Here is a 27309-nt window from a genome sequence, read left to right on the forward strand (position 1 = left end):
CACACACATTCACACACACACACACACACACACACCCACACACATTCACACACACACACACACACACACACCTTCACAGTGACGGAAACCAATGACATACATACCCATCTCACCATGCCTTTGTGCCATGTGTTTGTCATCGTTCTAATTATTGTCTACTTACCAGATTATGTTGGAGGTTATTGGAAGGTAACAGTCTGTTTCTCTTTCTCTCCCCCCCCTCTCTTTCTCTCTATCCTTCACAAGTCTCTCCAAAACATGGCACCTTTGAACTCTTACAGATGTCCACAGACACAGCCTTTATCATGACATTTGTTGGCCTTGTGATTTGATAACGACAACAACAAAAAAACAATCTTATCTACAAAGAATTCTTTTTTTTTTAATGCAAGCATTTATCTAAATGGAATCTTCTTTGACCTTTGGGAGCACACACAGTGAAATTACCTCACAAATAGCTCCCTGATTGTCTGTAGCAGAGATCCCATTAGATATCTACAGTGCACCGACTGTTTTACCATCTGTAATAAACAACTCATACTGATGTGATAATGAGATAAGGCAATGCAGACCTCATAGTGGAGATAAGCAAATAAATTAACATTTTATGACACTGGAAATAAGCACTGCTAACGATATCAATGATAAAGTGGAATGTTACTCGTTCGGTTGAGAAAGCTCTACTCACAGGGCTGAGAGAGAAACACGATCATTTTAGATAAATATATCTGAAATAAGCTTACAAATGTGTGCTGTGATTTGGCATGAAATCTGACGTATGATGGTCTCATCATGATAGATGGCCAGGCGTAACATCTACAGTAAAACACTGGGTGAAAGGGGGAACAGGCAAACTAAAGGACACATCCACCCAATGGACTGGCTGAACAGAGCTAGCTAAGATCACAACTGTGCGCAAGATAGCAGAGGATGGGGAAAGTTACCACTCGAAACCGAAATGTAAGAAAGCAGTACAAATCTCGACAGTAATAGACTCGAATACCATGCATAGAACACGAGGGTTGTGACACTGGTGATGTTGTCAAGCTGAATTTATGACGTGTTACACTGTGAAGGGAAAATAGTTAAAGCAATGCTAGCTAACGATGCAAATGAGATGAACAGTGCCTTTTTCGAGGCCAAGCAAGGGCTCCTGATGCCAATTAGCTTACAGTATATGCTGATGCTAAATTTGCCCTACCAGCTGTATAGCAGTGCCACTTAACGCTTGAATCATGACTGCATAGTTTATTGATGTCACGTACAACTCACACACACACAAACACACACACAAACACACACACACAAACACACACACACAAACACACACACAAACACACACACACACAAACAAACACACAAACACACTATCTAAAACTCTCAGAAAAGTTTAATAAAATTCTCACAGCTTCCTGTCTTAAATTGCAATGTATTTTACAGTTAAGAAACAAAGAACAGCTTGGAGCAAGCAATGTTTGACAGGTCAAACAAGGTTATCCCAAATTAAACGGCTAACATACATTTTTCAAAGGTCACGGAGATATTGGCACGATATCTGCACATAATGGCCCGCATCAGTCATTCAGCTGTAATGACAAAAAAGTTTTATTTTCTGGATGACAGATAGTGTCTCAGAACCAACCGTTATCTGTGGATAACCTTTTACTCTATGTGTGTCTAGGTGATAACCGCAGCCCTGAATTTATCTGATGAACTGTAAACTTCACAATTCACTTTGTCAGGATAAACTGAGCCTGAACTTGAACTTGAAGTTTAAAAGTCACTTTCTCTCGCTGCTCACTCTCTCCCTGTCTCCATTCAGACCATAAACAGTTATGTCACATCACACACGACTCACACACACACACACAAACACACACACACACCCACAATAACACACACACACACACACACACACACACACACACACACACACACACACACACACACACACACACACACACAAACACGACTCTGTGACTTGTTCCGACTCCTCATCGACAGCTGCATGTCGACATGAATGTTATCTACGGAACTTTTATAGCATCCCTCAGTGTCATGCACCCAGTCCATAAAACCCTTACACCTAAACATGATGCAATGTTTGTGTCTTTGGAGATCTTTTGGATGCAAGTGCGACAAAAACTCTGTTTTCTTGAGATAAAATAAGTTGTGTTTTGAAAAAAAATGCCATCTAACTGATGTAGAAATACAACGCCTGTGTCTGCCAGAGGAAGACACAGAGGACATCATATCCCTGACCTGTTCCTGGCCAGACTCGTGGAGGGAGTTAAATTAGACTGACTGGAAACAAGGCAGATTTATGATGACATGATCTTGACATCACAGTCTGCAGGCCTCCACTGAGGGGAGTGGGGAAAAGGCCAATGAATGAAAATGAAATAAAATCAGGAAACAAATAGAATATGAAAATGAATAAAGAGTGAATAATTCTGTGGGTGAAATATTATCATGCACAATGGCTTTTGTCAGAAATACACTGCTGAGGTCAACAATATACACAGTCATATCAATGTATTTCCCATGTATTTTGATATAGTAGGTTTAACACAGTTGCTTATTATTCTGTTATCAAACTTAATTGGGGAGAGTTATCTTTGGGTGCTAGTCAGTAAAGACTTTATAATTACTGTACTGAGACATTGTGAATCCAAAGCATACATGCTAATTATATTCTTCAAAGACCACAAATGTTTTTCTTCCTCTCTTAAAGACAGAAACATCAAAACAGTTTACACAGAGAGATTCCTGAACATCAAACCTGAATCAACTGTAGTTATCTCTCTCTTTTTAGTACAAACCAACATGCTTTGTGGTACAGACTGACATTTCCCAGAGGTCCCCTGGGGTCATAACCTTTGAACCACTCACGCCAGTGCCACGGGGGGAATGATTCTTTCTGTCTGTCAGATAAGAGAGATAATTTTAAGCAGTCAGAAAGCGCTATCCTAGCAATACCCTCAGACTACAATGGGTGTTGGCCACAAGTGTTTATCTTTATATTCTTGCGCTGCAGTGCCCTATATTTGCAGTGGGCTTAAAATGTCCACATCAGCAAGCTGATAATCACTCGAGATAAGGCCGTCTCAGTGACCCTGTGTGTTTATAAAAAGGGGGGAGGCTGTGGAAAAATAGAGTGAAGGTGACAGAGAGCGTGAAAGATTGTCCTGTCCTACAGTTACCTAGCAAAGATGACTTTCAACGGAGCTTGGAAAGTAGACCGCGGTGAAAACTACGACAAATTCATGGAACAAATGGGTAAGGATATTGCGCGTGTGTGTCTGTACATGCAACTGGCGTTGTGTAGCAAACTCCCGCGCCAGATTCGAACTCTTAACCTTCGATATGGGAGGCCGGCGTGCTAACAAGGAGGCTAAAACGAAATAGTGGTAATATTTGCCGCAAAGACGTCTTGTATACGTTACGTATATATCTGTACATGTTTGTGCACCTATATATTTATCAGGTAGTCTGTTTACTATTTGTATTTCTGAAGAATAGATTGCGAGAAAGACATCAGGACAGAGGGAGAGCAAGAAAGAGAGAGAATAATGGGGAAAGAAATAGAGACAGACTGAGAATCAGAAAGAGATCATGAGACACAGGGATGAGGAAATGAAAGGATGACATAGAGGTGTGCAGCCTTCCTGAGTTCACGGTTTTATTCTTAGCCCCAGTCTTACGCGGGGGCAGTATAAATACTATTTATAGTCTCTGTTTGTCATTTGAAACTACGAGTATGCGGGGCCAATGACATTGAACTGACACGGGAAAGTAATCCACTGAACAGAGGTGGAGATATAGGGGTATTACAACTCTAGACAGGTATTTAAAACTCAGTTATTACACATGGGGGATGTAACCTGTCAAGTAAACAAACTGTGCCAAACCTATGTATTCGGTAGGCCTGTCCCCTGATTTTATTTGAACAGGATTTAAAAATTATGAATCCACAATTACAACTGCACTGTTGGTTGAAAGCTTTCATGTGAAATATTTACTCATAGTAGGCCTATGTTACAGGGAAAACATACAATGTGAGTTCTGATTTCTACCCTCTTGGGCAGATATACTCGTTAGAGAGCACAACATAGCCTAAAGAACGACTTGGCCAGTCCGCAAAAGAAGCACGATGTCCCTTTTCATTTGATGTTTTATGCAACTGTCATTCAGTCATGTGCGGAATTAAATGGAATCAAGGAGCCGCCGACCGACAATAAAATTAATCAAAAGTTTAACAATCAGGAATTAGATTTACCCGCTAATCAAGTATCACACAGAGAGATAAAACAGGGCACTAATTCTACACCACACACAAAAAAGACTATAGGTTAACAAACTAATTAAATTGGCGTAGTGTAGCAGGCATCGCAGGGAAGTGAAAAAGCGATGCCTAGACATTAAAGTCAAATAAAAGTAAAGGTTGCTTTTAACATTTTAGCAAAACTGGTGCACAGTACTAATTCCATTGCTTCTGGAAATGTATGCTATTCACGCACCTAACTCGCAATCTGGATAACACGTGATTACACCTGATTTTAAAAGGCGGATTTTTTTTTACCGCAAAGCAGACGTAGGCCTACGCTGCCCCCTGCAGCCTTCATACATTTAACAGAAAACCTCAGTACCTTCTTGCGCAAACTCCCACTTCTCCCACGAATGTCTATGCATAAGAAGAGTGCAACTTGTCATTCTGCGCTCCTGTCGCGGTTAGCCATACGGTCTGTTAGTACACATCATGGTTGTAGGCGCACGTTGCGACAAAATTGCGGGCGCTAACCTGACAGTAGGCTACATCTTCCCCTGTGTTTGGCTCCAGAAGTATTTGTCTTACAATCTTCCAATTGCAAAAAAAAAGCTGAATTCACAACTCAAATTCAGACTATATTTGAACAGGTTGTTGTTGGGTGTCTTCAAACAGTGAATTCAAGGCCCAGTATTTGCTTTTCTGTTTCTTGTGCAGGCATTAACATCATGAAGAGGAAACTGGCTGAGCATGACAACCTGAAAATCACCATCACACAGACTGGGGACCAGTTCCACATCAAGGAGTCCAGCACCTTCCGCACCAAAGAGATCGACTTCACCCTGGGGGCTCAATTTGAATACGCTCTGGCGGACGGAACAGAAGTAACAGTATGTCATTTTCATATGTCTGTTCAGGGCTTGCTATTCTAACTTTCATTCCACGAACTGGAACTAGCTAACTACTGCTTCTGTAATTACCACCACTTCAGTGTATGCGATTGCTGCTGCTCTTGGTGCTGGTGCTTGTAGTGCTATAGCTTTTGCGTGTGCAAAGATGGATGATGATGATGATGATGGTGGTGGTGGTGGTAATAATGATCCTAATGAGATTTATGATAATCATGAGGTTGTTGATGGTCGTGTTGGTGCACGTCATGTTACACATCAACCTGAAATCTTACCTGAAATACAGTGAAAACTCTCTTCCTCTTCCTTCCTCTACCTCTCCTTATCCTTCCTCTAAAGCTATCTCCTCTAACTAGTACTTAACTCGCACTTACAGTAGTTACATTCCTGCACCTTTTTTATTTCTTATGTAAAGTAGTATTTATTGTTACACTAGGTCTCTATTGCTTGTAGCTTGATTGTTCTCTCCTTTGTATGTCGCTTTGGATGAAAGAGTATGCTAAATGACCAAATGTAAATGTAAAACCTGGCCACAGCCATGGAAACCATCTCACCTCTGTGATCATCTCACAGGGTTCCTGGAACATGGAGGGTGAGATGCTGAAAGGGACCTTCACCAGGAAGGACAACAGCAAGGTCCTCACCACCACCAGAGCTCTGGTGAATGGGGAACTGGTTCAGGTGGGTTTTGTGAAGTGTGTTTCAATGGAGTCACATTAGTTTTTGTTAATACACAGATAAATGTCACACGATTCACAAATGTATTTCATGATCCACAAATTATATTTATTTGTGAATTGAGAGACTAATCTGACTGCATATATCTACAGCAGACTGACGAGAAGGGTAGATCCCTAATGTACTAAAGTATACCCAAGTGAGACACGTTAGCACAGTGTGCTAACCTCACTTGTGGAAGCTTTAACCTTGTGATAATGATACTTTTTCTTATCAGATACCTATAACTAAGCACACATATATATGTATGTTTACATTGTACACACTTATAATTTTTTTTTTTAGAGAAAGGCGTCACCAAATTGGATTGAATTGGTAGGGGCGATGTAGAGTTGATGTAGAGTTGTTATAAAGTTGACGTATAGTAAATAGAGGTGTTATAACATAAGACATATCTTCATATTTGTGCCCGTAGAGTTACAACTATGAGGGGGTGGATGCCAAGAGGATTTTCAAGAAGGAGTAAAAATGAAACCCAAAAAGAAGACATCACCGCAGACATCACCGCCAAACACACGAGTGACACGTCTCTACCCCAGGAGGAATCACACACCTGAGGTTTAAAAGATCAGATTCAGAATCTGCATTTCTCCCCCTCCTACTCAATGTACTGAACTAGCTGGTTTTAAGCAATTACCTCTCTGGTTGAGGTACTATTGATTAGACGTTAGCTAGATTACTCCTACGTCTAGTTGAGGCAGTATTGATTAGAAAGTAGTAAGATGGTTGGCACAGAACAGTGCACATGACCTCTGCCCTTTGAACTTGGACTTCAACATGTCTGATAGCCACTTCATCCAGCAAGCAGGCGCCTATGAGAGAGAGCTGGGCCAGATTTAGTCCAGAATCAACTGATATCTGGTAAGATATTTTGTAACTCTAATGCTATATATAAGTTGCCGATATGCTCATTCTACAGTCTGTCTGGATTTTAACATCATTAAAGCAGCAGTTTGTGATTTATAAATAAAGTCAGTACAAAGATTCTCTGGTCAATGCTGTTGTTTCAGTGTAAAAACAGTAAAAGGACTTGTAAGATAAAGATATATCCCAAAACATTTTAACCTCTGGATCTACTTTCTTTACCTTTTTAATAAAGATATTTATGTTATGTTCCCAGTTGGCCTTACTTGTTGGTTTTGTGATATTTTTTGACACTCGTGGAAAAGAGATGGCATTCTCTGGTGGTAAACCTACAGAGGGTTTTGAAGTTCTGAAAGTTGCCACAAGATGGCGCTACCACTATATCCATGGTCGATTCGTCCGTCAATCTTAATCGGGGAAACTGTCTTGAATAGTTGTACGTTGTATTTCTATGCGTTTATACCTTTATGCATTCTATCCAAGGGCGTTAAATTAGGTTTAAAAAGCATACCGTTCAAATTAATAGATTTAAAAGAAGACAACTACGTTTTTGATAACTGATCAGATTTAGACTGGTCAGGTGTGCAACAATAGTGTCATGAATCTGAAAAGCATCAGCTATAAGAAGACTGTAGCTACATTAAAAGAATGATGGATCTGAAGAATATTAGACGTGGCAAGTCTATCATGAGAGAGTCACACATCACTTCTACGGGACCGAAAGCAAAGTGTGAACATGTGGATTGGGTCTTTTTAATGTTTTTACTATTCTCTGAGAACAACTTCACATATTTCGAAGCCATCATCAAAAAGTGCTGTCAAATTCTTTCTCGGAGCCGCCCATGTGGAATGTTCATATTGAAGACATATTTAACAGCTGGATTGATTAGAGGCCATCTCCTGCGAGGCCTTGTTGGACTGCACCACCATTTCACAAACGGCACAAATGAAATAATTATTTTTTGGAGGCGCATTTGTCAACACTCCGTCACACACATTCTGTGTGGGTCGACATGGTTGCAAATAATAAAAAAACGGATTTGAAAATTAGGCAATAGTTCTCATATGTGGAGCTTTCGTCTGATGTGTCCTCTCGTTGCGCAATCGCGTCGTGTTGGATATAAGCAATGACAATCAAGTCTCTCTGAGTCTCTCATTCTTAAAATAACCAACATCTCTTTCAGGGTGCGAGCGTTACAACCTCTCTTCTCACCATCCACAGACAATCAGAAAAAATCGGGATTTATGGCAGATGAGAGGTTCTTCTAGAGTTCTAAAGACACACATGCGCACACACACACACACACACATACACACACACACACACACACACACACACACACACACACACAAACACACACACTTTATGAGCAGATAGCATCTAGCCTTTTTTTAGCACCCAATTTTTACTCACTCCTCTGTCAAGGTACCCGTTTGTGTGAAGACAGTATTGAACCATTATGCCATATATCTAATCTAATCTAATTCAAACATATAAGGTAATATCCCAAGGACTGTGTCATACATTCAAACATATACAGTCATATTCCAAGGACTGTGCCATGCATTCAAACATATAAGGTCATATCCAACGGACTGTGTCATACATTCAAACATAAAAGGTAATACCTCTAGAGCAATCACTCATATGACGTAATCTTTCAGTTATGGAGGGGAAAAAATGTCTTCCCTCAGGTTGCAGTTGTTTGGCAGGCCATGTAATGCCCCCCTCATAGAGACTACTCCTCACGCAGTTCAAACTCTGGTCATGTGATGCAATCTAACGGCTGTTTTGGAAAGTTGACCACGAGTGCGTCACCCGACTGTGAGGGAAACTCTGTTCACATAGAGGGCCTGGATAGTGTGTGGGTCCGCTCTGTGAGGGAAACTCTGTTCACATAGAGGGCCTGGATAGTGTGTGAGTCCGCTCTGTGAGGGAAACTCTGTTCACATAGAGGGCCTGGATAGTGTGTGAGTCCGCTCTGTGAGGGAAACTCTGTTAACATAGAGGGCCTGGAGAGTGTGTTGGTCGGCTCAGCTCAACTCAGCTCAGCTCGGCAGATGGGTCTGTGGATAGCTTTATATAGGAAATCAGGACAGCGTATGGCTGTGTGTGTGTGAGTCTGACGGTGTGTGTGTGTGTGTGTGTTTGTGAGTCGGACTGTGTGTGTGTGTGTGTGTGTGTGTGTGTGTGTGTGTGTGTGTGTGTGTGTGTGTGTGTGTGTGTGTGTGTGTGTGTGAGTGTGTGTGTGTGTGTGCGTGTGTTTGTGAGTCGGACTGTGTGTGTGTGTGTGTGTGTGTGTGTGTGTGTGTGTGTGTGTGCGCGCGCGCACATGTGTATGTGTGTAAGAGAGAGGGAGAGAGAGAGAGAGTGTGTGTAACAGAGAGAGAGAGAGTGTGTGTAACAGAGAGAAAGAGAAAGAGACACACACACACACACAATTGAACATTAAGATATAGAGAGATCAAACCTAACTCTTCAACATTCACACTGCCATCTTGTGTTGTTTCATGGCCTTCATTATAAGAACCTATAATAAATCTATAACCTATTATATTGACCTAATATATTATCACAGCCTCCTCAATGCCCTCTAACCGCGCCCTCTTAAAGTGCCTTTAGACAATTGTTATATATATATAATATTATATAATATCTCTATAAATAAAATTGAATTGAATTGAATTGAATTTAATTGAATTAAATGTACTGTGTGTTCTCTTCATCCACGATCTCTTCATGCACAGACTAGTGGGCTTTGTCAAGTCAAGTGCCCTGCCCCTGAGGACGAGCCCTACTGGAGTCAGCTGGATGGCTGCGTGAGCCTTAAAGCCCCCCTGCCTGCTCTCCCCACTCTGCCCCTATCCCCACCCCCACCACCACCACCACACCCCCCACCCACCCGCCACACCCCAACCACAGGAGCCACTCTTGTTAATGCATTATCGAGTGTGGCTGCTCCCCCTGCACGAACAGGCGTTAGGAGAAGACTTGGGCCTCAACACTCTGACACTCAAAACACACACACACTCACACACACACACATGGTAACACACAATCTAACGCACACATACACACACGCACACACATCAACCACAACCCTGACTGACCCCTGTTGTGGCTCCATCGATCCTACTCTCGCAGGCGCCCGCCCCCCAGCACCCCTCACCTCTCAGCCCCTCACAGGATGCCCTCAGTAGGGAGGACTTAACACCCGTGCCTGGGGATTAGCCAGCCTGGAAGCAGGAGGCTTTTGAAAAAGGCCGGCATGCAGAACCCTCACCCACTTCACTCCTCAGTCTTTAAACACCACACACACTCTCTCTCTCTATCCCTCTTTATTTTACACACACACACACACACACACACACACACACACACACACACACACACACACACATTCTCTCACGTTCCCTCTTTTTACACACACACACACACACACACACACACACACACACACACACACACACACACACACACACACACACACACACACACACACACACAATGGCCTTTCCTCTGTCTTTCCTCTTCTTTCTATTCCTCCCTGATTCTCTCTCCTTCTCTTTCTCTCTCTGTATTTTACTCCTTTACTGTCTTTCTCTCCCTCCTTCCCTCTCTATCTGTCCGTTTCTCTTCCCCCCCCCTTCCTTCTCCATCTGATCAGTCAGTACGAGGAGAGGGGTGGGAGGAGAGGGGAGGTGGGACGTGTTAAGAGAAACAGCAGGACCTCCTGCCTTCTCTGGCCTTGACATGAACCACGCAGCTTGACGGCTGTCAGCCTGATTATCACAGCAGAAACTAAAGAGTGTGTTTGTGTGTGTGTGTGTGTGTGTGTGTGTGTGTGTGTGTGTGTGTGTGTGTGTGTGTGTGTGTGTATGTATGTGTGTGTGTGTGTGAGAGAGTGTGTTTGCCTGCAGTCTCCTCTGGCTCATATTATTTCCACTTCTTAAAAGACAGTATCAGAGGGTAAAACCCACCGATCTCTGAGAGCGACCAGCGCACGTGTGTCAACATGCAATTACGTTACAATTTCTGAGTCTGACGTTTCTGACTCTGATTGTAATTCTGATTATTCATCATTCTGATTCTGAATTCTGATTATTCGGATTGTAAATCTGATTAGATTATGTCTCTGAAATGCACTTGAAAGTAAAATAATGTGTGTGTGTGTGTGTGTATGTATGTGTGTGTGCGTGTGTGTGTGTGTTCATATCTGACTTAACTTAGACTAACTTAGCAAAATAAATCAGTGTTTAGCAAAATAAATACATTTTAGTGCCAATTTTTAAGGCCATGCTTCTACAGTCTGAGGAAATGGCCACTTACAATATCCCAGAGCAATCTCACTGCCGGTCCCAGAATAAACTCAACCATCTGATTAGTCGGTGTGTTATTGGCATGGGTGGGCGTCCAATCACAGGGCTCGGAAAGCAGAGGGCATATGATGGGATAGATGTGTGTTGGGTCGCTATGAGACGCGACGTGCGGACGAAGAAAACCCTGAGGGCAAAACACCACTCAGTAGAAGTGTGTGTGTGTGTGTGTGTGTGTGTGTGTGTGTGTGTGTGTGTGTGTGTGTGTGTTTGTAAGCGTGTGTGTGTGTGTGTGTATGTGTGTGTGTGTGCATGCATGTCTGTGCCTGTGTGTAAACATTTGTGTATATAACGAGAGCATGTGTGTGTGTCAGTAAATGAGTGTGTGTGTATGTGCGCATGTATATGCATGAGGGTGTGTGTGTGTGTAAATGTGAGTATCTATGTGATTATGTGTGTGTGTGAGAGTATATGTGTGATTGTGTGTTTGTAAGTCTATGTGTGTGTGTGTGTGAGTATATGTGTATACATGTGTGTGTGTGTGAGAATATGTGTATACATGTGTGTGTGTGTGTGATTATGTGTATACATGTGTGTGTGTGAATGTGAGTATATGTGTGATTATGTGTATACATGTGTGTGTGTGAATGTGAGTATATGTGTGATTATGTGTATACATGTGTGTGTGTGTGATTATGTGTATACATGTGTGTGTGTGTGTGTGTGTGATTCTGTGTATACATGTGTGTGTGTGAATGTGAGTATATGTGTGATTATGTGTATACATGTGTGTGTGTGTGATTATGTGTATACATGTGTGTGTGTGAATGTGAGTATATGTGTGATTATGTGTATACATGTGTGTGTGTGTGTGATTATGTATATCAGGAACCAGCTCCATTAGTGCAGTTGGTCCCGTATCCACTCTGTGTGATCACAGGGCCTGTGCCTGGATGTGCCATAGTAGTGTGTGTGTGTGTGCCTGGATGTGTCATATTTATGTGTGTGTGTGTGTGTGTGTGTGTGTGTGCCTGGATGTGTCATATTAGTGTTCCTTCCACAGGCTTTCACTGATTGCTCACAGGGAAATGTATTGTAATGCTTTTGCCTTTATACGACAGGCAGTCAGTTTGACACAATGCATTCAAAACACAATGCATCTATACATATATCATAAAACGGAGTACAATATCTGTTCAGCTGACAGTCATGTACGTGCAACTGGGAATTATACATGTAGAGCACGTGAACAGCTAGACAGGTTTCTACTCCTCTGCCTTTTATGGTAAATTGAACCAGCGAGGAGTGATCAAAGCTTGCCGGTGTGACAAACATTTCTGTGAATGGAGGCTATGAACTGGACCCGGTTGGCTTCTTCTCAAAGAAATGTTCCTAAATATAATGTGTGTCATCTATTTTGGTTTGTTTGTGTACTGTTGTCAATCCCTGTGTGAAGACACCTCCGCCCCGCTTGCTCTCTCACACACACACAACCACACACACTCACACACACACACTCACAGACACACACACACTCACACATACACCCACACACACTCACACACACACATTTTCATGCACTTCCATGCCTTAACTAGATGTGTGTGAGCCCTCTCCATGGAAACGGTCTGATTAGGGTAATGAAGTGGAGCCTGCTCATACCCCCAGCAGAATAAGTCAGAACTGTTGCCGCAAAAATTACTCAAGGATGAGGTAATTTTCGCCTGAGCGCTCAGATTTATGATCTAATTTCGGCGCAGCACAAACACCAACATTCTTGGGAAACTCTGTAATAGCCGCCAGATTGGGGTGGGGGTAGGGGGAGAGAAGAGTTCGAGAAAAATAAATAATGAAACAAAATAAAGCCACGAAGCCCCTGAATTAGAGGAGAGATAGGCGGCCCGGCTGGCGCTCGTCTCCTCTGTAAACAAACACCTCTTAAACGAGGCTGTCGGCGTGAGGAAGGCATTTTAGGAGTTGACCGCCATGGCCGCGGCCCATGATGCATTGGGGCGGGAAGGGCCCCGGGGGCCCGCAGGGAGTCCAATGGAACTCCGTGGGAGAGGCAAAACAGGAAGTGAGACTCGACGGAGAGAATGGCCTTTGAGCTGGGAAAGAGAGAGAGATGGATGAGAGAGAGATTGTAAAAGAGAGAGGGAGAGAGGGAAGGATAGAGAAGGAGGGAGAGGAAAAGAGAGGGGGGGCAGAAAGGAGAGAGGGAAAGAGAGGGTGGATGTGGGGGGGGTAAGAGAAAAAGGAAGACGAGAGGGGGGGAGAGAGTGAGGGAAGGTGGTAAATGGAGGGAGAGGGAGTAATATATAGGGAGTTTAAGAAAGAGGGGGGGGATAAAGACAGAGAGAAAAAAAGGGAGGGAGAGTGGGAAAGAGAGAGGGAGGACGGGAGAGGAAATTGTCTTTGTCCCTCCCCTGAGGGCTGGTGACTCCTAAGACAGAAGGTGTGTGGTGTGTGTGTGTGTGTGTGTGTGTGTGTGTGTGTGTGTGTGTGTGTTTGTGCATGTGTATGTGTGTTTTGTGTGTGGGAGGGGTGTGTAGGTGTGTGTGTACGCAAAAGTGAGAGCATGTTATGTGTGTTAGGCAAGACAGCAATTAAAAGAAATGTAATGCCTTTAAAAAGCACAAAGTGTTTGTGTGTGTGTGGGGGGGGGGGGGGCGAGAGAGAGAGATAGAGAGAGCAAGCAAGAGAGAGTGAGTGACTGAGAGAGAGAGTGTGTGAGAGAGAGAGAGAGTGAGAGAGAGAGAGAGGGATGAATCATAGAGCAGTCATGTTTTCATGGCCCCTTCATATGCTGTTTGGGTTAGTTACCATCACACAGACAGGACCTACAGGTCCATGGCAAAGGTGAGAGGAAAGAACAGAACACAGAGTCGGATGAGAGGACGAGAAGATGGAGGAGAGCAGAGGAAGGAGAGGACAGGAGAGGAGAGGAGGAGAGGAGAGGAGAGGAGAGGAGAGGAGAGCAGAGGAAGGAGAGGAGAGGAGAGGAATGGAGAGGAGAGGAGAGGAAGGAGAGGAGAGGAGAGGAATGGAGAGGAGAGGAGAGGAAGGAGAGGAGAGGAGAGGAAATGATGTGGAAGTAACAGGAGGGATAGGGATCTGTGTTGACAGGGGAAAAATGGTAGAGAAGAGGAATGGAGAGGAGAGGAGAGGAAGGGAGAAGAATCAGAAGAGAGAGGCGAAGAGACGAGAAGGAGATGAGAGGAGAGGAGAGGAGAGGAGAGGAGAAGGAGAGGAGGGAGAGGAGAGGAGACGAGAAGGAGATGAGAGGAGAGGGCCATGGAGTGGGGGAGGAAAGTCGACATTGACAGGCAGCACTGAGGAAAAGAGAGCAACACAGAGGAGAGAGAGATGGAGATAGATAGAGAGATAGATAGAGGGAGAGAGAGAGAGGAGGGAGACAAACAGTCTCAGAACAAGAGAGCAGAGAGAGTAGAGCAAGTAATAAAGAGTGAGTGAGATGGAGAGAGAGAGGGAGATAGATAGAGGGAGAGAGAGAGAGAGAGTGAGGGAGATGGAGAGAGAGAGATGGAGAGTGAGAGTGAGGGAGATGGCGAGTGAGAGTGAGGGAGATGGAGAGAGAGAGTGAGGGAGAGAGAGAGAGAGGGAGATGGAGAGAGAGAGTGAGGGAGATGGAGAGAGTGAGGGAGATGGAGAGAGAGAGAGTGAGAAAGACAGAGAGAGAGAGAGATGGAGAGAGAGAGAGAGAGTGAGAAAGACAGAGAGAGAAGAGAAAGGTGTTGACCACAGAAGTGTGAAAAGGGTGAACCGTGGTGGTGTTAAAAAAGATGAAAAAAAAGAGATGACAGTCAGGTGACCACGGTAACAATAAAAATTCACAAGGCTTGGCTACTGACCAGGAACTTACATTTTATGGTCACTGTCTGTACAGCGCAGAACAAAAACACTGTAATCTGTTTAGGTAAGGTATTCAAGTCAAAAGAACGATATTATCTATGGTTTAGGAGATCTATGACCATTAGTGGCCTAGAGCTCTTATTGTGGACAGAACACATTTTCTCCAAGTTTGTGGTAAAAGATATTGCAGATAAAGATGTTGATGTAGTTTAGGCCTCATCTGACATTGATTTTCTTAGACAATAGACAATCATCGCTGATGCCACAGTTAACACTATTCATTTTTATTCAATTTCATTGATTGATTGATTGAGTTGGCATTTGATTCAACCCGAGCATTAGATACTCCTTTTACGCATCTAGAGCTGCAGCTCTCAGTCCAGCACCTTAAGTCAACCTGCCCTGAAAATGTATATTATCTATCTCCTCTCCACACACACCTGATTGCATCAAGTGTGCATTCACGAAAAGTTCAGACAGGTACGCAGAGCAGGGAATTATGGGTAACATGCAGAGCAGAGAAGGCCACAGACTGATAACCACACTTCTAAAATCTTAATGTATCTAGATATGTACAATTGTTTATTTTATTTGTATTGATTTATTTTATGGGGGGGGGGGGGGGGGGGGGGGGGGTTGGGTGTAAACCTCATTCGTGCACAAAAATGGCTTCGGTTTCTCAGCTGTCCAATGGGAGCCTTGCCCTCTGAAACTAAAAACAAAACTAAACCAACGAAGAAGAAAGAGAAGGCCCTTTCACTCTATTCTGTCTAAGCTTTGAAGTCACCCTCCTTTACATCTTCAAACAATAAATGAAATAAAAAGCACACGTTTGAAGTAATATATTTATATTCATATACCAGTCATTCATTCAAGAACAGTAACATGTACAAAACTGGGTTGAATGTTCTTCATGACAAAAATAGACCACACAAAAACTCGATAAAGGCCTTGTAATCAAAAGGAATGAGGGCCGTTGTTTTCTAAAAGTAGACTCGAAGAGACTTGAAAGTCATGCACAAAATACTGGCTCGCATCCGCACAGGAGGAAGTATGGCTTGTGACACAGTGATGTTTTTCCAGCGAATGCACCCACCGGTCTGATGTCATCCTAGACCTCCATGCCCCTTTCGCTACAGACGCTAACGCTGGCGATGCTAGCTCTGACAGATGTGCCACTGCGGTGAATGGGCTTGTGACATGTCTGCTCAAGCCACTTGTCATAGCGCTAGCATGACCGTATCACAAATAGGGCACGACCATTTACATCCACAGCACTGTCATAAACCACACAACGGCTCACGGTTTGTTTTTTTTTGTTTTCGTGGGCCAAGTTAACTCCAGATTTGAATTGACGTCGTGGACTCTGCAGTCTTGTCTCGAGGAAGTCATATCTCTCTTATTCCAGGAATATGGGAGGTTTTAAAAGACTAAAGACAATCTAGATGGGTTGATTGTGTCTGGCAGAGTCTAAGGTCCACAGAGCTATGGCCAGCAAAGGGATACTGAGAAAGATACTCCTGACTGTCAGAGTAAACCACCAGCAATAAACGACACAGAGATTGGAACCAATTTCAGTATATCAATCAAGGGCATTTACAGTATATTAACATGGCGAGAGACAAAGAAAGAGCATCCATAATTTTCCACTATAACACAAGGTCCTCGCACACACTCAACAGGAATAATATTAGATGAAACAAGAAGCTCTGAAAATGTTCACTTGATTATAAAAATACTTCTATATTCCTCTTCAAAATATCTAAAATGTACAGTGTTGTAATTTTTTAATTCACCTTTATTTTGGCAAGTCATGCGTCAACCTCGATCATAATATCCTTAATAATAGTGTATTTTTTTATTATATATATATATATAGGATAATAATAATAATAATTATGACAACAAGGATAATAATAATTCAGTAACATTTTAATGAAAGGAGCTGGGCATATGTCCCTATGAGCTATGCATACTGCATTCAATAAAACCATCAGTCTACTGATTAGAACCACATCTAATGACAGCTATTTAAAGTCACATTCCTTGGTAATCACTCAAAGCTACACTCAAACTACCCTGAACCATGTTTCTTGGATATCATTCACCAAACTGTGTCTGCTCAGTGAGCTGAAAACATTGGCAGACTAAAGCCTCCATTTTGTTGTTTTTGTTGAAAAAATAAACAAAAAAAAAACAGAACTGGGGCTGACAGTAGCTACTCTTGGGTTTCTCACAGTGTTGGTGTGTGTGAATGTGAATGTGTGTGTGTGTGTGTGTGAGTGTGTGTGTGTGTGTGTGTGTGTGTGTGTGTGTGTGTGTGTGTGAATGTGAATGTGTGTGTGCGTGTGAATGTGAATGTGTGTGTGTGTGTGTGTGTGTGAATGTGAATGTGTGTGTGTGTGTGTGTGTGTGTTAGTGTGTGTGCTATCTGGCTCCGCCCCACTGCAAAACCCTGAAGTTAAGTCTCTGCTGTCGTCGAGCTCAGCTGAGGGATTGTCTTGCGATAGCAATCTCAATCTTTGCTATTTCTTTCATCAGTGACTCCAGCGTTCACTTCTGGAGTAAGCACTTCAGACTGAAGACACTCCGTCACGAGGTGTCACACACATGAGCTCCTTTGGTTAAAATTTTACAGGTCATTCAGTCTCACCCCAGTTGAAAGGCGTTGCTCATATGAGTACTATAAAACCATGATTGTGGCCCACCCCAGCGCCCTTAACACCCTCATAAGCATCATAAACCTACAGACACACACACTAACTGCACACCTGCACCAACGTGAACATCAAAGCTCTGCTGAGGAGGGTGTTAAGGTTTGGGCTGGCAGAGAACGTAGCTCTTACAGTGGGCTCTTCAAAAGAGGTGTTAACAGTACTTCTTCTGGCACGTAACAGTAGAAAAAAAGAAGGGAGGAAGAGAGGAGAGAAGGGAGGGAGGGAGGGAGGTAGAGAGGATGATCTTGTGTGATGGAGGCAGAAGGGGTCTTGAGTGTCCATAAATCCAGGGAGGTGTTTTTACCTGGGAGCAGAAAAGAGAAAACACGCATTACTGTGGGTGACTGTGAGAAAGCACACACACACACACACACACACACACACACACACACACACACACACACACACACACACACACACACATGCGTGCGTGCACACACACGCAAACGCACACACACACAAAAGCACACACACAAAAAAGCACACACACACAGACACACACGCACACAAACTTCCCAAGTAATAACGTGTATTTTGACTAGCAATAGAAATAACTATAAATCGTATTGCGCAAACATAGCTCTTAGCTCTTTCAAAATCGCTTTATAGCAAATATTACAAAAAGGCTCAAAAACTCACACATTAATCATGAAAACACATACACACACATATACATACACACACACACACACACACACACACACACACACACACACACACATACAAACAAAAACACTCTCACACACACACACACACATCTAAGCACCCACCAGTGGTCCACTGTAGGGCTAGAGAGGTCTGGAACCCCCCTGGTTGGACTGCTGAAGCCACACAACACTCCATCAAGGCCAGTCCTAGCCACCATCACACAAAAGGAACCTGTGAGAGACACACACACACACACACACACACACATACACACACACACACACACACACACACACAAGATATTGTTAGTGTTAAGATAACTTACATTCATATTTGTGTGTGGTATTTCTTAACGCTATCTTAATGCTTAATGCCATAGCTCTCTGACCAGAACTGGACTGAGAAAACTTGTGAATGTGTCTGTAAATGGTAATAAAACATGAGTATTGACAAGAGGTCCTAACACAGAGCCTTATAACAAGGCTTTATGCTGGTAGTCAGTGACTCAGTCAGACAAGTCAGCCAGCCAGTCAGTCAGTCAGTCAGTAAGTCAGACAGACAGACATTTAATTGATCCCGAAGGAAATTTAGTACGATCAGTATTTAACCACACTTTTCAGCTTTCCAGACCCAGTCCTGTCTGCAGCTCAGGGCAGATTTCACACACAACTATTAGTTTTAGCTGCGCTCCAACTCGAGAAGCCAGGCAAAATATGCAAGCGCAAATCAAAACGGACATGTCGTCTCGGCCTGCTCTCAATTGCTTGCTTGATCAGTCACTCGGCTACTGGCTTTTCCCAAGCCTGGGAGAATTTCCTGTTTTATATCCAGTCACCCCCCCCCCCCCCAATCCCCCTGCCTCTGCACTCATAACATGACTGCCCCCCCCCCCCCCTACAACCCCCACCCAACCTCCAATTGTTCTCCCTCTGCACTCATAACATGAGCCCCCCCTCAAACTCTTCTCCCTCTATACCCATACCACAACCCCCCCCCCTCTTTCTTTCCAAACACTCCTCCACTCTGCCTCCTCCTCCTCCTCCTCCTCTTCCTCCTCCGCTTCTCTTCCCACCATCCCTCCATCCCTGTTCCTCTTGTTCCCACTGTTCGAGCTCTGGGAGAGGTCAACCCCTCGTCCGCAGCCGGAACCAGGCCCTGGCAGATGTGCTGCTAAAAATACAAGAACCCCCCCCTACCCCCCCGAGCCAGATCTCACATGGGAGATCAGCTTCTGCTTTCCCGGGTGCAGCTTCAGAGCTGTAAATAAGCCACTCAAAAGCGACTCGAAACAAATAAATCAACAAACACAGAGGAAACGGTAACCATTTTCAAATGCGAGTGTTTCGAAAGAGTCTTTTCTTCGCACAGAGTGCCACGTTCTTGGGCCTTGACACAAAGTGGATTCTACTAAGCGGTTCTACTTGGAAAGGTCTGATGATCAGTCTCTAAGGTACCCTTCTGATGGTTCAGTGAGATGTGTGGGAATGTTATGCCCTTTCAGAAGGGTTCTATGGGGAACCTTTTTTACATGGCTATAACACAACTGCTGGGGGATGGTACTAGCTGTGGCGTGGGTTTCAAGAACTCAAACAGAATCGGAAGCCACTACACTGCCTCAAAACACCGACATAACTGTGTCATGAACATGTTATGGCTGATGCCCTGTCCTGTAATTAGCCATCATGACAGCTGATGTCCAATGATTTGACTGTGTCATGCTAACATAATCTCTAAATGCTAATCTCTAAACAGATCTCAGAACTTTAGATGCCATAACAGTCATGGCCGTTGCCATGACTACAGCCATTATGGTGGCATGCCACTGACATGCTACATCACGGGACACAGGACAGGAGCTCTTTGGCTACTTAATATCTGCCATCATTTTTAACATTATTACACGGCCATATCAGTCATATGATGCAGGGTCTATGATGTTTATAATACAGAAATGTCCTGTATGTCCATAAAGTGGTTAAAGCCATTGGAAACATCTTCTGAGGGGCCGAACAGTAATGTGAACTGACAGTGCACAATGTTTCTCTAACACGTTGAGATGGCTGCATTAATGGATGCAAGTCAAGTGTGTGTGTGTGTGTGTGTGTGTGTGTGTGTGTGTGTTTGTATGAGTGTGTGTGTAGTGTATCTCTGTGCGTTTATGTGTGTGATTGTGTGAGTATCGAGCAGCGGGTGTTTTGTAGGAAGAAGTCGATATAAGCCTTGCATTCTTTGGATTCTTATTAGTTCCGCATGAGGCTTCAGCAGGCACTGGTCTGCTTCTTGAAAGGTTACGCTTTGCCATTAAATTCGGCCCGACGTGAGGTGGACTGAAGTTTAGTTAACCAGAGTTAATGTGTTACAGCGTCCAGCTCCGCTCAACCGCAAGTCTCCCACGGCAACCGCTTCTAGGGGCCAAACAAAAACAAAGTCTCAAGCCCACCAATTTCCTTCTTTTCCCCCATTCTTATTTTCCAGCGAAGAATCTCCCTGTTATTTGGAGTCTAATTAATATGGAGGAAGATGTTAGTGTGACCCTGTAGCGGAACTGTTTATTGCACTAACCAGGCATGAGGGGGGGACATTTAATTTAGTTGCAATAAGCAGGTTCAAGCTACTTGAACCAGTGACAGGAAGTGACCTGAACTTTTGTAAGGTGCAGCTAAGCCTAGTCGGCAAGCGTCACCTGGCGGTTCTAAGACGTGGTTTTAGGATCCAACTAGCAGAACAGACAGAGAATAGCACAAACAATGGGACATCCTGATTACTATTACACACAAACACACACACACACACACACACACACACACAGACACACACACACACACATACAGACACTCACAAAGACTTTTTAACTGCATGTCTATGCACTGGGGAAGATGAATGTAAGAAACAAGAAGACCCACAGATTCAAAAACATAATTTCACTGATAATAAAGATGACGAAAACGAGGAGGATGACGGACGAAAGAAAGAAAAGAACAGCAGAGTGGTAGAGAGGAGGATGACAGGAGAGAGAAAGAGAAAAAACAGAGGAGTGGTAGAGAGGTGGATGACGGAAGAGAGAAAGAAGGAGAAGAGCGGAGGAGTGGTAGATCAGCGTGCTTGGGGAGCCCCTGGGGCTTGGTCGTACATCCCTGCACGTGGGAGTGTTGGGGCCGGAGCGCACGTGGGAGTGTTGGGGCCTGAGCCCTGCCTCATGTGGGAGTGTTGGGGCCCGAGCCCTGGCTGGCGTGACGCCTGCAGCCTTTCAGTAGAGCATTACCTCCTCTGCAGGGTCACTTCCTTATTAACGGGGTCAGTGTCAAAACCCCCGATACCCCGAACCCCCCCCCAAGCATACACACAATTCCATTCCTCATTTCAACAGGAAAAGCAAGGCCAAAATCCAAAGTTCCCGGAATGAGGATATACACACACACACACACACACACAATCACATACATGCAACACACACACACCCACACCCACAAACAGATTTCTGCATTGATGCCTTGTCAGATGGCAAAGTCCGACTACCATTGACATACAGTTCACTGAGCTTTCCTTCTCACTGGCTGGTTGTGTAGTTAAATCATTCACTGGATGACTGTGTGTGTATGTGTCTGTGTGTTTGCCTATGTGTGTATGTATCTGTGTGTGTGTGTGTGTGGCTATGCACAGACGTGGGTGTGTGTATGTTTGTGTGTGTGTGTGTCTAGAAATAGCCAAGCACAAAACCCTGTGCTGTTATAACATTTGAAGGGCACTGAAACATTTAACCCACTGTGTGCCCCTCCATGAGAAAGGGAAAAGACCACTGTGTGTGTGTGTGTGTGTGTGTGTGTGTCTGTGTGTCTGTGTGTGTGTGTGTGTGTGTGTATGTGTGTGTGGTGTGTGTGTTTGTGTGTGTGTGTGTGTGTGTGTGTGTGTGTGTGTGTGTGTGTGTGTGTGTGTGTGTGTGTGTGTGTGTAGGCTACTTTACTCTGTTGACCTAATCGCAGCAGTTTGACATTATCGAGAGACTGGGCCACTAACACACCAACAGCACGCACCATTATGAGGCAACCAGTCGTCCTGGCAACTGGGATTGGAGTCTGTAATGTGATTAATTCGTTCCATTAATTTAATTGTGATTACATCCTTAAGACTAAAACCCTGGGTAGCACTGATTTACTCGGCAGGAGCAGGCAGCCATGGAGTCAGATATTTCATAAAGCACACACACACACACACACACACACACACACACACACACACACACACACACACACACACACACACACACACACACACACACACACACACACACGGACTGACACTTTTGAGCAGTGTCTCCATGGACTATCGAGTTTCAGTTTGTTTACCAAGGCGACACACAGTCTCCCACGGTTACACTTCCTGGTGCACCCCGCAATGGGCCCCCAGAACAAGCCGTCCCTCTGCTACAGCGACCTTTCTCTCTCTCTCTCTCTCTCTCTCTCTCTCTCTCTCTCTCTCTCTCTCTCTCTCTGACAATTCAAAACAACCTCTCGCTCACAAACTCCATCGCAGCGTCACAAAAACATACCCTCCACATTTGCTGGCTAACACAGTGGAAGCTAATTGTTGTCCGGATTTTTCCATCACGCCACCTGAATGCAAGATTCCCTAATAGGGTATTTCCCTGAAACTGCACCCCAGGGATGGCACCGACACTGCCATCCCTATATGGTCAACAGAAAGGCAACGTCTTGCTATTTATAAGAGCTGCTATGAGCTAGCAAACAGACATTAATCACCGGCCTGGGACAAATGGGACCCATCTGATATTTATGTTGGTTGATGATTACTAGGGACAAGATCCTGACATCTACCAAATACACTCCTCGGAATCGTGTGTGTGTGTGTGTGTGTGTGTGTGTGTGTGTGTGTGTGTGTGTGTGTGTGTGTGTGTGTGTGTGTGTGTGTGTATCTATGTATGTGTGTATCTATGTATGTATGTACATATGTCCCTAGATTGTGAGAAGTGATATTGGGATATTGCGTTCATCACTACATTGTAAGAAAGTCCATACTTATATTACACTCATAGTTTCCAAACTGGACTATAACAATGCATTACACTCAGAGAGAAGCCAAGCATCAATTCCTAAGTTACAAGTGGTCCAAAATGCGACAGCTAAACTACTAACAAAGACCAAGAAGTTTGACCACATTACACCAGTTTTAGCAGAACTACATTGGCGCCCAGTAGAGTTAGAGTTTAGAGTTAATTTTAGGATTGTATTGTTTGTTTGTTTGTAAGGCTGTGAATGGACTGGCTCCAGCCTTCGCTTCTAATCTTTTGACCCCTTTACTTTCCATCAAGTACTTTAATGTCCTCCAAGGAGCTTTTACTGGTTTTTACGATGGTCTAATTTTAAATCAAAGGGTGGTTGAGCTTTTACTGTCATGGGTCAGAAACTGTGACTTGACATTGATGTGTTTCTGTTGATACTGTGGAGAGAGTTTATACAGCCAAAGGACTCAGGTTTTACAGCATCTGTGTCTGAGTCACAAGACTAGACAGAATACAACGCAGATAAGAAAGAAGAGGTCAGGACCATATAGTGGCAGACCAGCTTGAAATGTGTTAGTCAGCATGAGTAGTTTGAGTAGTGTGTGTGTGTGTGTGTGTGTGTGTGTGTGTGTGTTTGTGTGTGTGTGTGTATGTGTGTGTGTATGTGTGTGTGTATGTGTGTGTGTGTGTGTGTGTGTGTGTGTGTGTGTGTGTATGTGTGTGTGTATGTGTGTGTGTGTGTGTGTGTGTGTGTGTGTGTGTGTATGTGTGTGTGTGTGTGTGTGTGTGTGTGTATGTGTGTGTGCCTTGTGTGGTCTCGAGGTTGTTAGATATTTTACGCGTTCGTGTGTATACCGCGCGAGAAAGAGGACAGAGAGACAAAGACATGTTAGTTTACATCTGTGTAGACAAGGACTGATTCAATCGCCAACCATTCCTCCTCAAACGGCATAACTAACAGCCCAGTCCAGCCATCCACAGGGACCGTGCCGGGGCGCGCCTACAGGGGTGGCTTTTGATTATACCCTCCAAATACGAACCACCAAATGAGTTCAATCCTCACAAATGACTAGCTAATAACTTAATGAGGACAAATTGCTGTATTTTCCTCAGGCATATCTAAGTCATCTCGGATAGAAGCCGCGAGGACCCCGGTTATGGCTGACAAATCAATTATCATTCTCTGCGCAGGAAGGCCACTGCCCAAAACCACAGCTGCGAGTGTGGGAGTGTGTGTCAGAGTGTGGAGGCATGCATGCGTGTGTGTGTGTGTGTGTGTGTGTGTGTGTGTGTGTGTGTGTGCGTTTGTGCGTGTGTGTGTGTGTGTGTGTGTGTGTGTGTGTGTGGGTGGGTGGGTGTGAGATAGAGAGAGAGAGAGAAGAAGAGATATAGACTGTGAGTTTGTTGGTCAGTGCCTGGGCGTTTATACATACTTGTTGGTGTGTGTGTGTGTGTGTGTGTGTGTGTGTGTGTGTGTGTGTGTATGTGTGTACTGTATGTGTGTGTTCATTTACATATGTGTGTATTTTTTGTGTCCTACTTCTCTGTTTATGTAAATTTGTGTTTGTAGATAACAGAGTTCAAACTCTCTCTCTCCCTCCCTCTCTCTCCCCCCCCCCCCCTCTCCCTCTAACTTCCTCTTTCTCCATCTTTCTCCCTCTCACAGTCTCTCTCTCTCTCTCCCACTCCATCTCTCTCTCAATCTCTCCCTCTCTCTCCCACTCCATCTCTCTCTCTCTCTCTCTCCCACTCCATCTCTCTCTCTTTCTCTCTCTCCCACTCCATCTCTCTCTCAATCTCTCCCTCTGTCTCTGTCCCCGGCAGGGAGTCTCAGTCATGTCCCTTTTAGGCTACATCCACACTAATGTGTTTTAGTTTTACCCACATCACTTTTGATACGTTTACGCCTGGCATCCATACTAGTCTAGAGGTTTCGAGCCCCTAAAACGGAGACGCTGCTGGCACCGTTTCAGTTTCAAACTCTGGGGTCGCGTTTTAGTGTAGTCTGACAGAAACTGACGCTTTTGGAAACGACGACACAAATACCCACGTTCGCTTCCTGACTGGGTCTCATCCGTCACGACGTGTCCTTCCCTGATTCGTCATACTCCTATCACGTGTTCCTTTTCCTCAAGGTTTTTTCTCCCCGTTTTTTAGGCGTGTTGGTATGGACGGAGATCATTTCTGATACGGAGCTAAAATGCTTGTCTGGACGGAGATCGTTATTAGTGTTGACGTACCCTTGGTCTGTAGCTGAACAGTGTGATTGACAGCTGCTGAGGGAAGCTGACTTGACTGTCTGAGTAATTCTGCTGTAATTCTGAAATTCCCTGTAAAAAGCTTCCGCACCCTTCATAGGCCACGTACTCAATCCAAACAGTTTATGCTGGCACTTAAAAAAAAAAAAAAAAAAGCAGACAGCCCCATCTTTCACCAGGCCTCTGCAGACATTGATGTTATGTGCTAAGACGAACATGGCTGTGATCCAGTGGGAGTGGATGGTCATGAGAAGGCTATTCAGATAGCCACTGACTCTCTTCGTGCCTCTCCAGGGGTGACTTTTTGTCCTGAGAAACTAGGCTGACTCAGGCAAGCCACATGTGTGTGTCAGAATCAATGGTTTTACAAATCCTCAAAACATCCTCAAAATTGAACCTGAAACGTATACTATAGAGTATAAACTACAGAATAACACTATCCTGTGAGATTTAATACAATCTCATGCGGGCCAGCTCTGTTGCTAAGATGCTCTTTGTTTTGGAATTAAAATGGCAGAGTGATCCACTCTACTAGCATACACCCGTTCGAGAGTGAGGAGCTAAGAACACTGTTTTACACTTAGAACCCTGTTCTTCTGGGGCGTTCCAAGAGGAACCACTCAGGGCAAAGAAAAGGGCCATTTTAAGACTACAAGCTGAGGTATTATTGTTCCCCTCCTGAGAGTGTAAAACTGGTTATTTTATTAAGCAGTGTGTCTCACGGTCCAACTGGTGTGTACACACTATAGACGTCAAAAGTCACAACTTTTGGGGGGCACTGTGGCGGGAGCCAATAAGCCCCCCATATACGGGCTACAATGCCCGCGGGGACACAGGTTCAATTCCGGCCTGCTGTCGTTTCCCGATCCTCTCCCCACCTTTTCTCTCCCCACCTTTTCACTCCTCCTCACTTCCTCACTCACTTCCTGTCCAAAAATACCTCACTGTCCTATCCAAATAAAGGCTAAAAAGCCCATAAATAAATCTTAAAAAAATATATAACTTTCTCACAACAGCACTGCATACAAAGAAGTTTCTGGAACCTTACAGTACTTCCTGGTGCACTCTGGTGCAGAAGGCACAATGCCAGAGTTCAGCTCTGTGGCAGTTCCTGAAGTTCCTGAACTTCCTCGCTTAAATCACTGCCCCGCGAGTTTTCTCTTTGCATTCTGTTTGATTCCGAGCCTTTGATGCTCACCTCTAAAAAAAAATGGCTCCGCACCAATCAAGGAGGTACCTCCAGCAATCTACCAGTGAGGTAAAGGAAGAGTGGAAATGGAATAAAAATAAAAAAGCTGAACACCTTTCATCTACTGAAAGAGGAAAGTGAAGGGTGCTGTCTACCACCCTGCCAAAAATGTTATGGTGATAAGCAAAAAGAGCTGTTACACACAAAAACCAACATCATATTTCCAGAACTGCCCTCTCTCCCTAATGTTAATAGTATATTTCGGGTTCTATTTGTGCAGTAATATTAGAGTTGATGAAGATAGTAATACTGGTTTGGTGCACATATAGACATAATGTTGTTGGCCAGACAGATCAACATCATAAATAAAAAAGTAATAATTACTGTTATGCAGTAACTGTCAGACTGCCATCATGATCATCATGAAATAATGGCACTCTTAGAATTCCCATCAGCCAATCACAATGGGAGTAACCATGGTATAATGGAGCGAAATATGGCACTGCAAAGTTG

General features: G+C 44.0%; 2 protein-coding genes across 5 annotated transcripts in view; one reads left to right on the plus strand and one right to left on the minus strand.

The window, feature by feature from the left end:
* The first annotated feature begins 3081 nt into the window (after positions 1-3081).
* Positions 3082-6971, plus strand: LOC105903118 (fatty acid-binding protein, intestinal-like). Its single transcript, XM_012830818.2, has 4 exons — positions 3082-3279; positions 4985-5157; positions 5749-5856; positions 6329-6971. Exons 1-4 carry the CDS (start codon positions 3213-3215, stop codon positions 6377-6379), a joined length of 399 nt encoding a protein of 132 aa, XP_012686272.1. The 5' UTR covers positions 3082-3212; the 3' UTR covers positions 6380-6971.
* A 10337-nt stretch (positions 6972-17308) lies between these two features.
* The window catches only part of LOC105903148 (RNA-binding protein with multiple splicing-like), a 35923-nt gene continuing 25922 nt past the window's right edge, over positions 17309-27309 (minus strand). For 2 of the 4 annotated variants that reach the window (XR_004165635.2, XR_001162514.3), the window contains 2 exons: positions 18455-18563; positions 17309-17988 (listed from right to left, as the gene is read on the minus strand). Coding sequence is in view for 1 of the 4 variants with exons in the window: in XM_042710362.1 (XP_042566296.1) it covers positions 18539-18563 (25 nt within the window). In the remaining 3 variants the exon portion in view is untranslated. Of the gene's footprint in view, positions 17989-18452; positions 18564-27309 lie in introns of those variants that run through there. The other 2 variants (XM_012830860.3, XM_042710362.1) reach the window with 1 other exon arrangement.

This window comes from Clupea harengus, chromosome 18 (assembly GCF_900700415.2).
Source record: "Clupea harengus chromosome 18, Ch_v2.0.2, whole genome shotgun sequence".
Classification (NCBI taxonomy): domain Eukaryota; kingdom Metazoa; phylum Chordata; class Actinopteri; order Clupeiformes; family Clupeidae; genus Clupea; species Clupea harengus.

Coding starts and splice junctions, on each gene's coding strand:
- LOC105903118 (XM_012830818.2), top strand. CDS start 3,213: ATGACTTTCAACGGAGCTTGGAAAGTAGACCGCGGTGAAAACTACGAC. Junction 3,280..4,984: donor CAAATTCATGGAACAAATGG/GTAAGGATATTG, acceptor TTTCTTGTGCAG/GCATTAACATCATGAAGAGG. Junction 5,857..6,328: donor TGAATGGGGAACTGGTTCAG/GTGGGTTTTGTG, acceptor TTGTGCCCGTAG/AGTTACAACTATGAGGGGGT.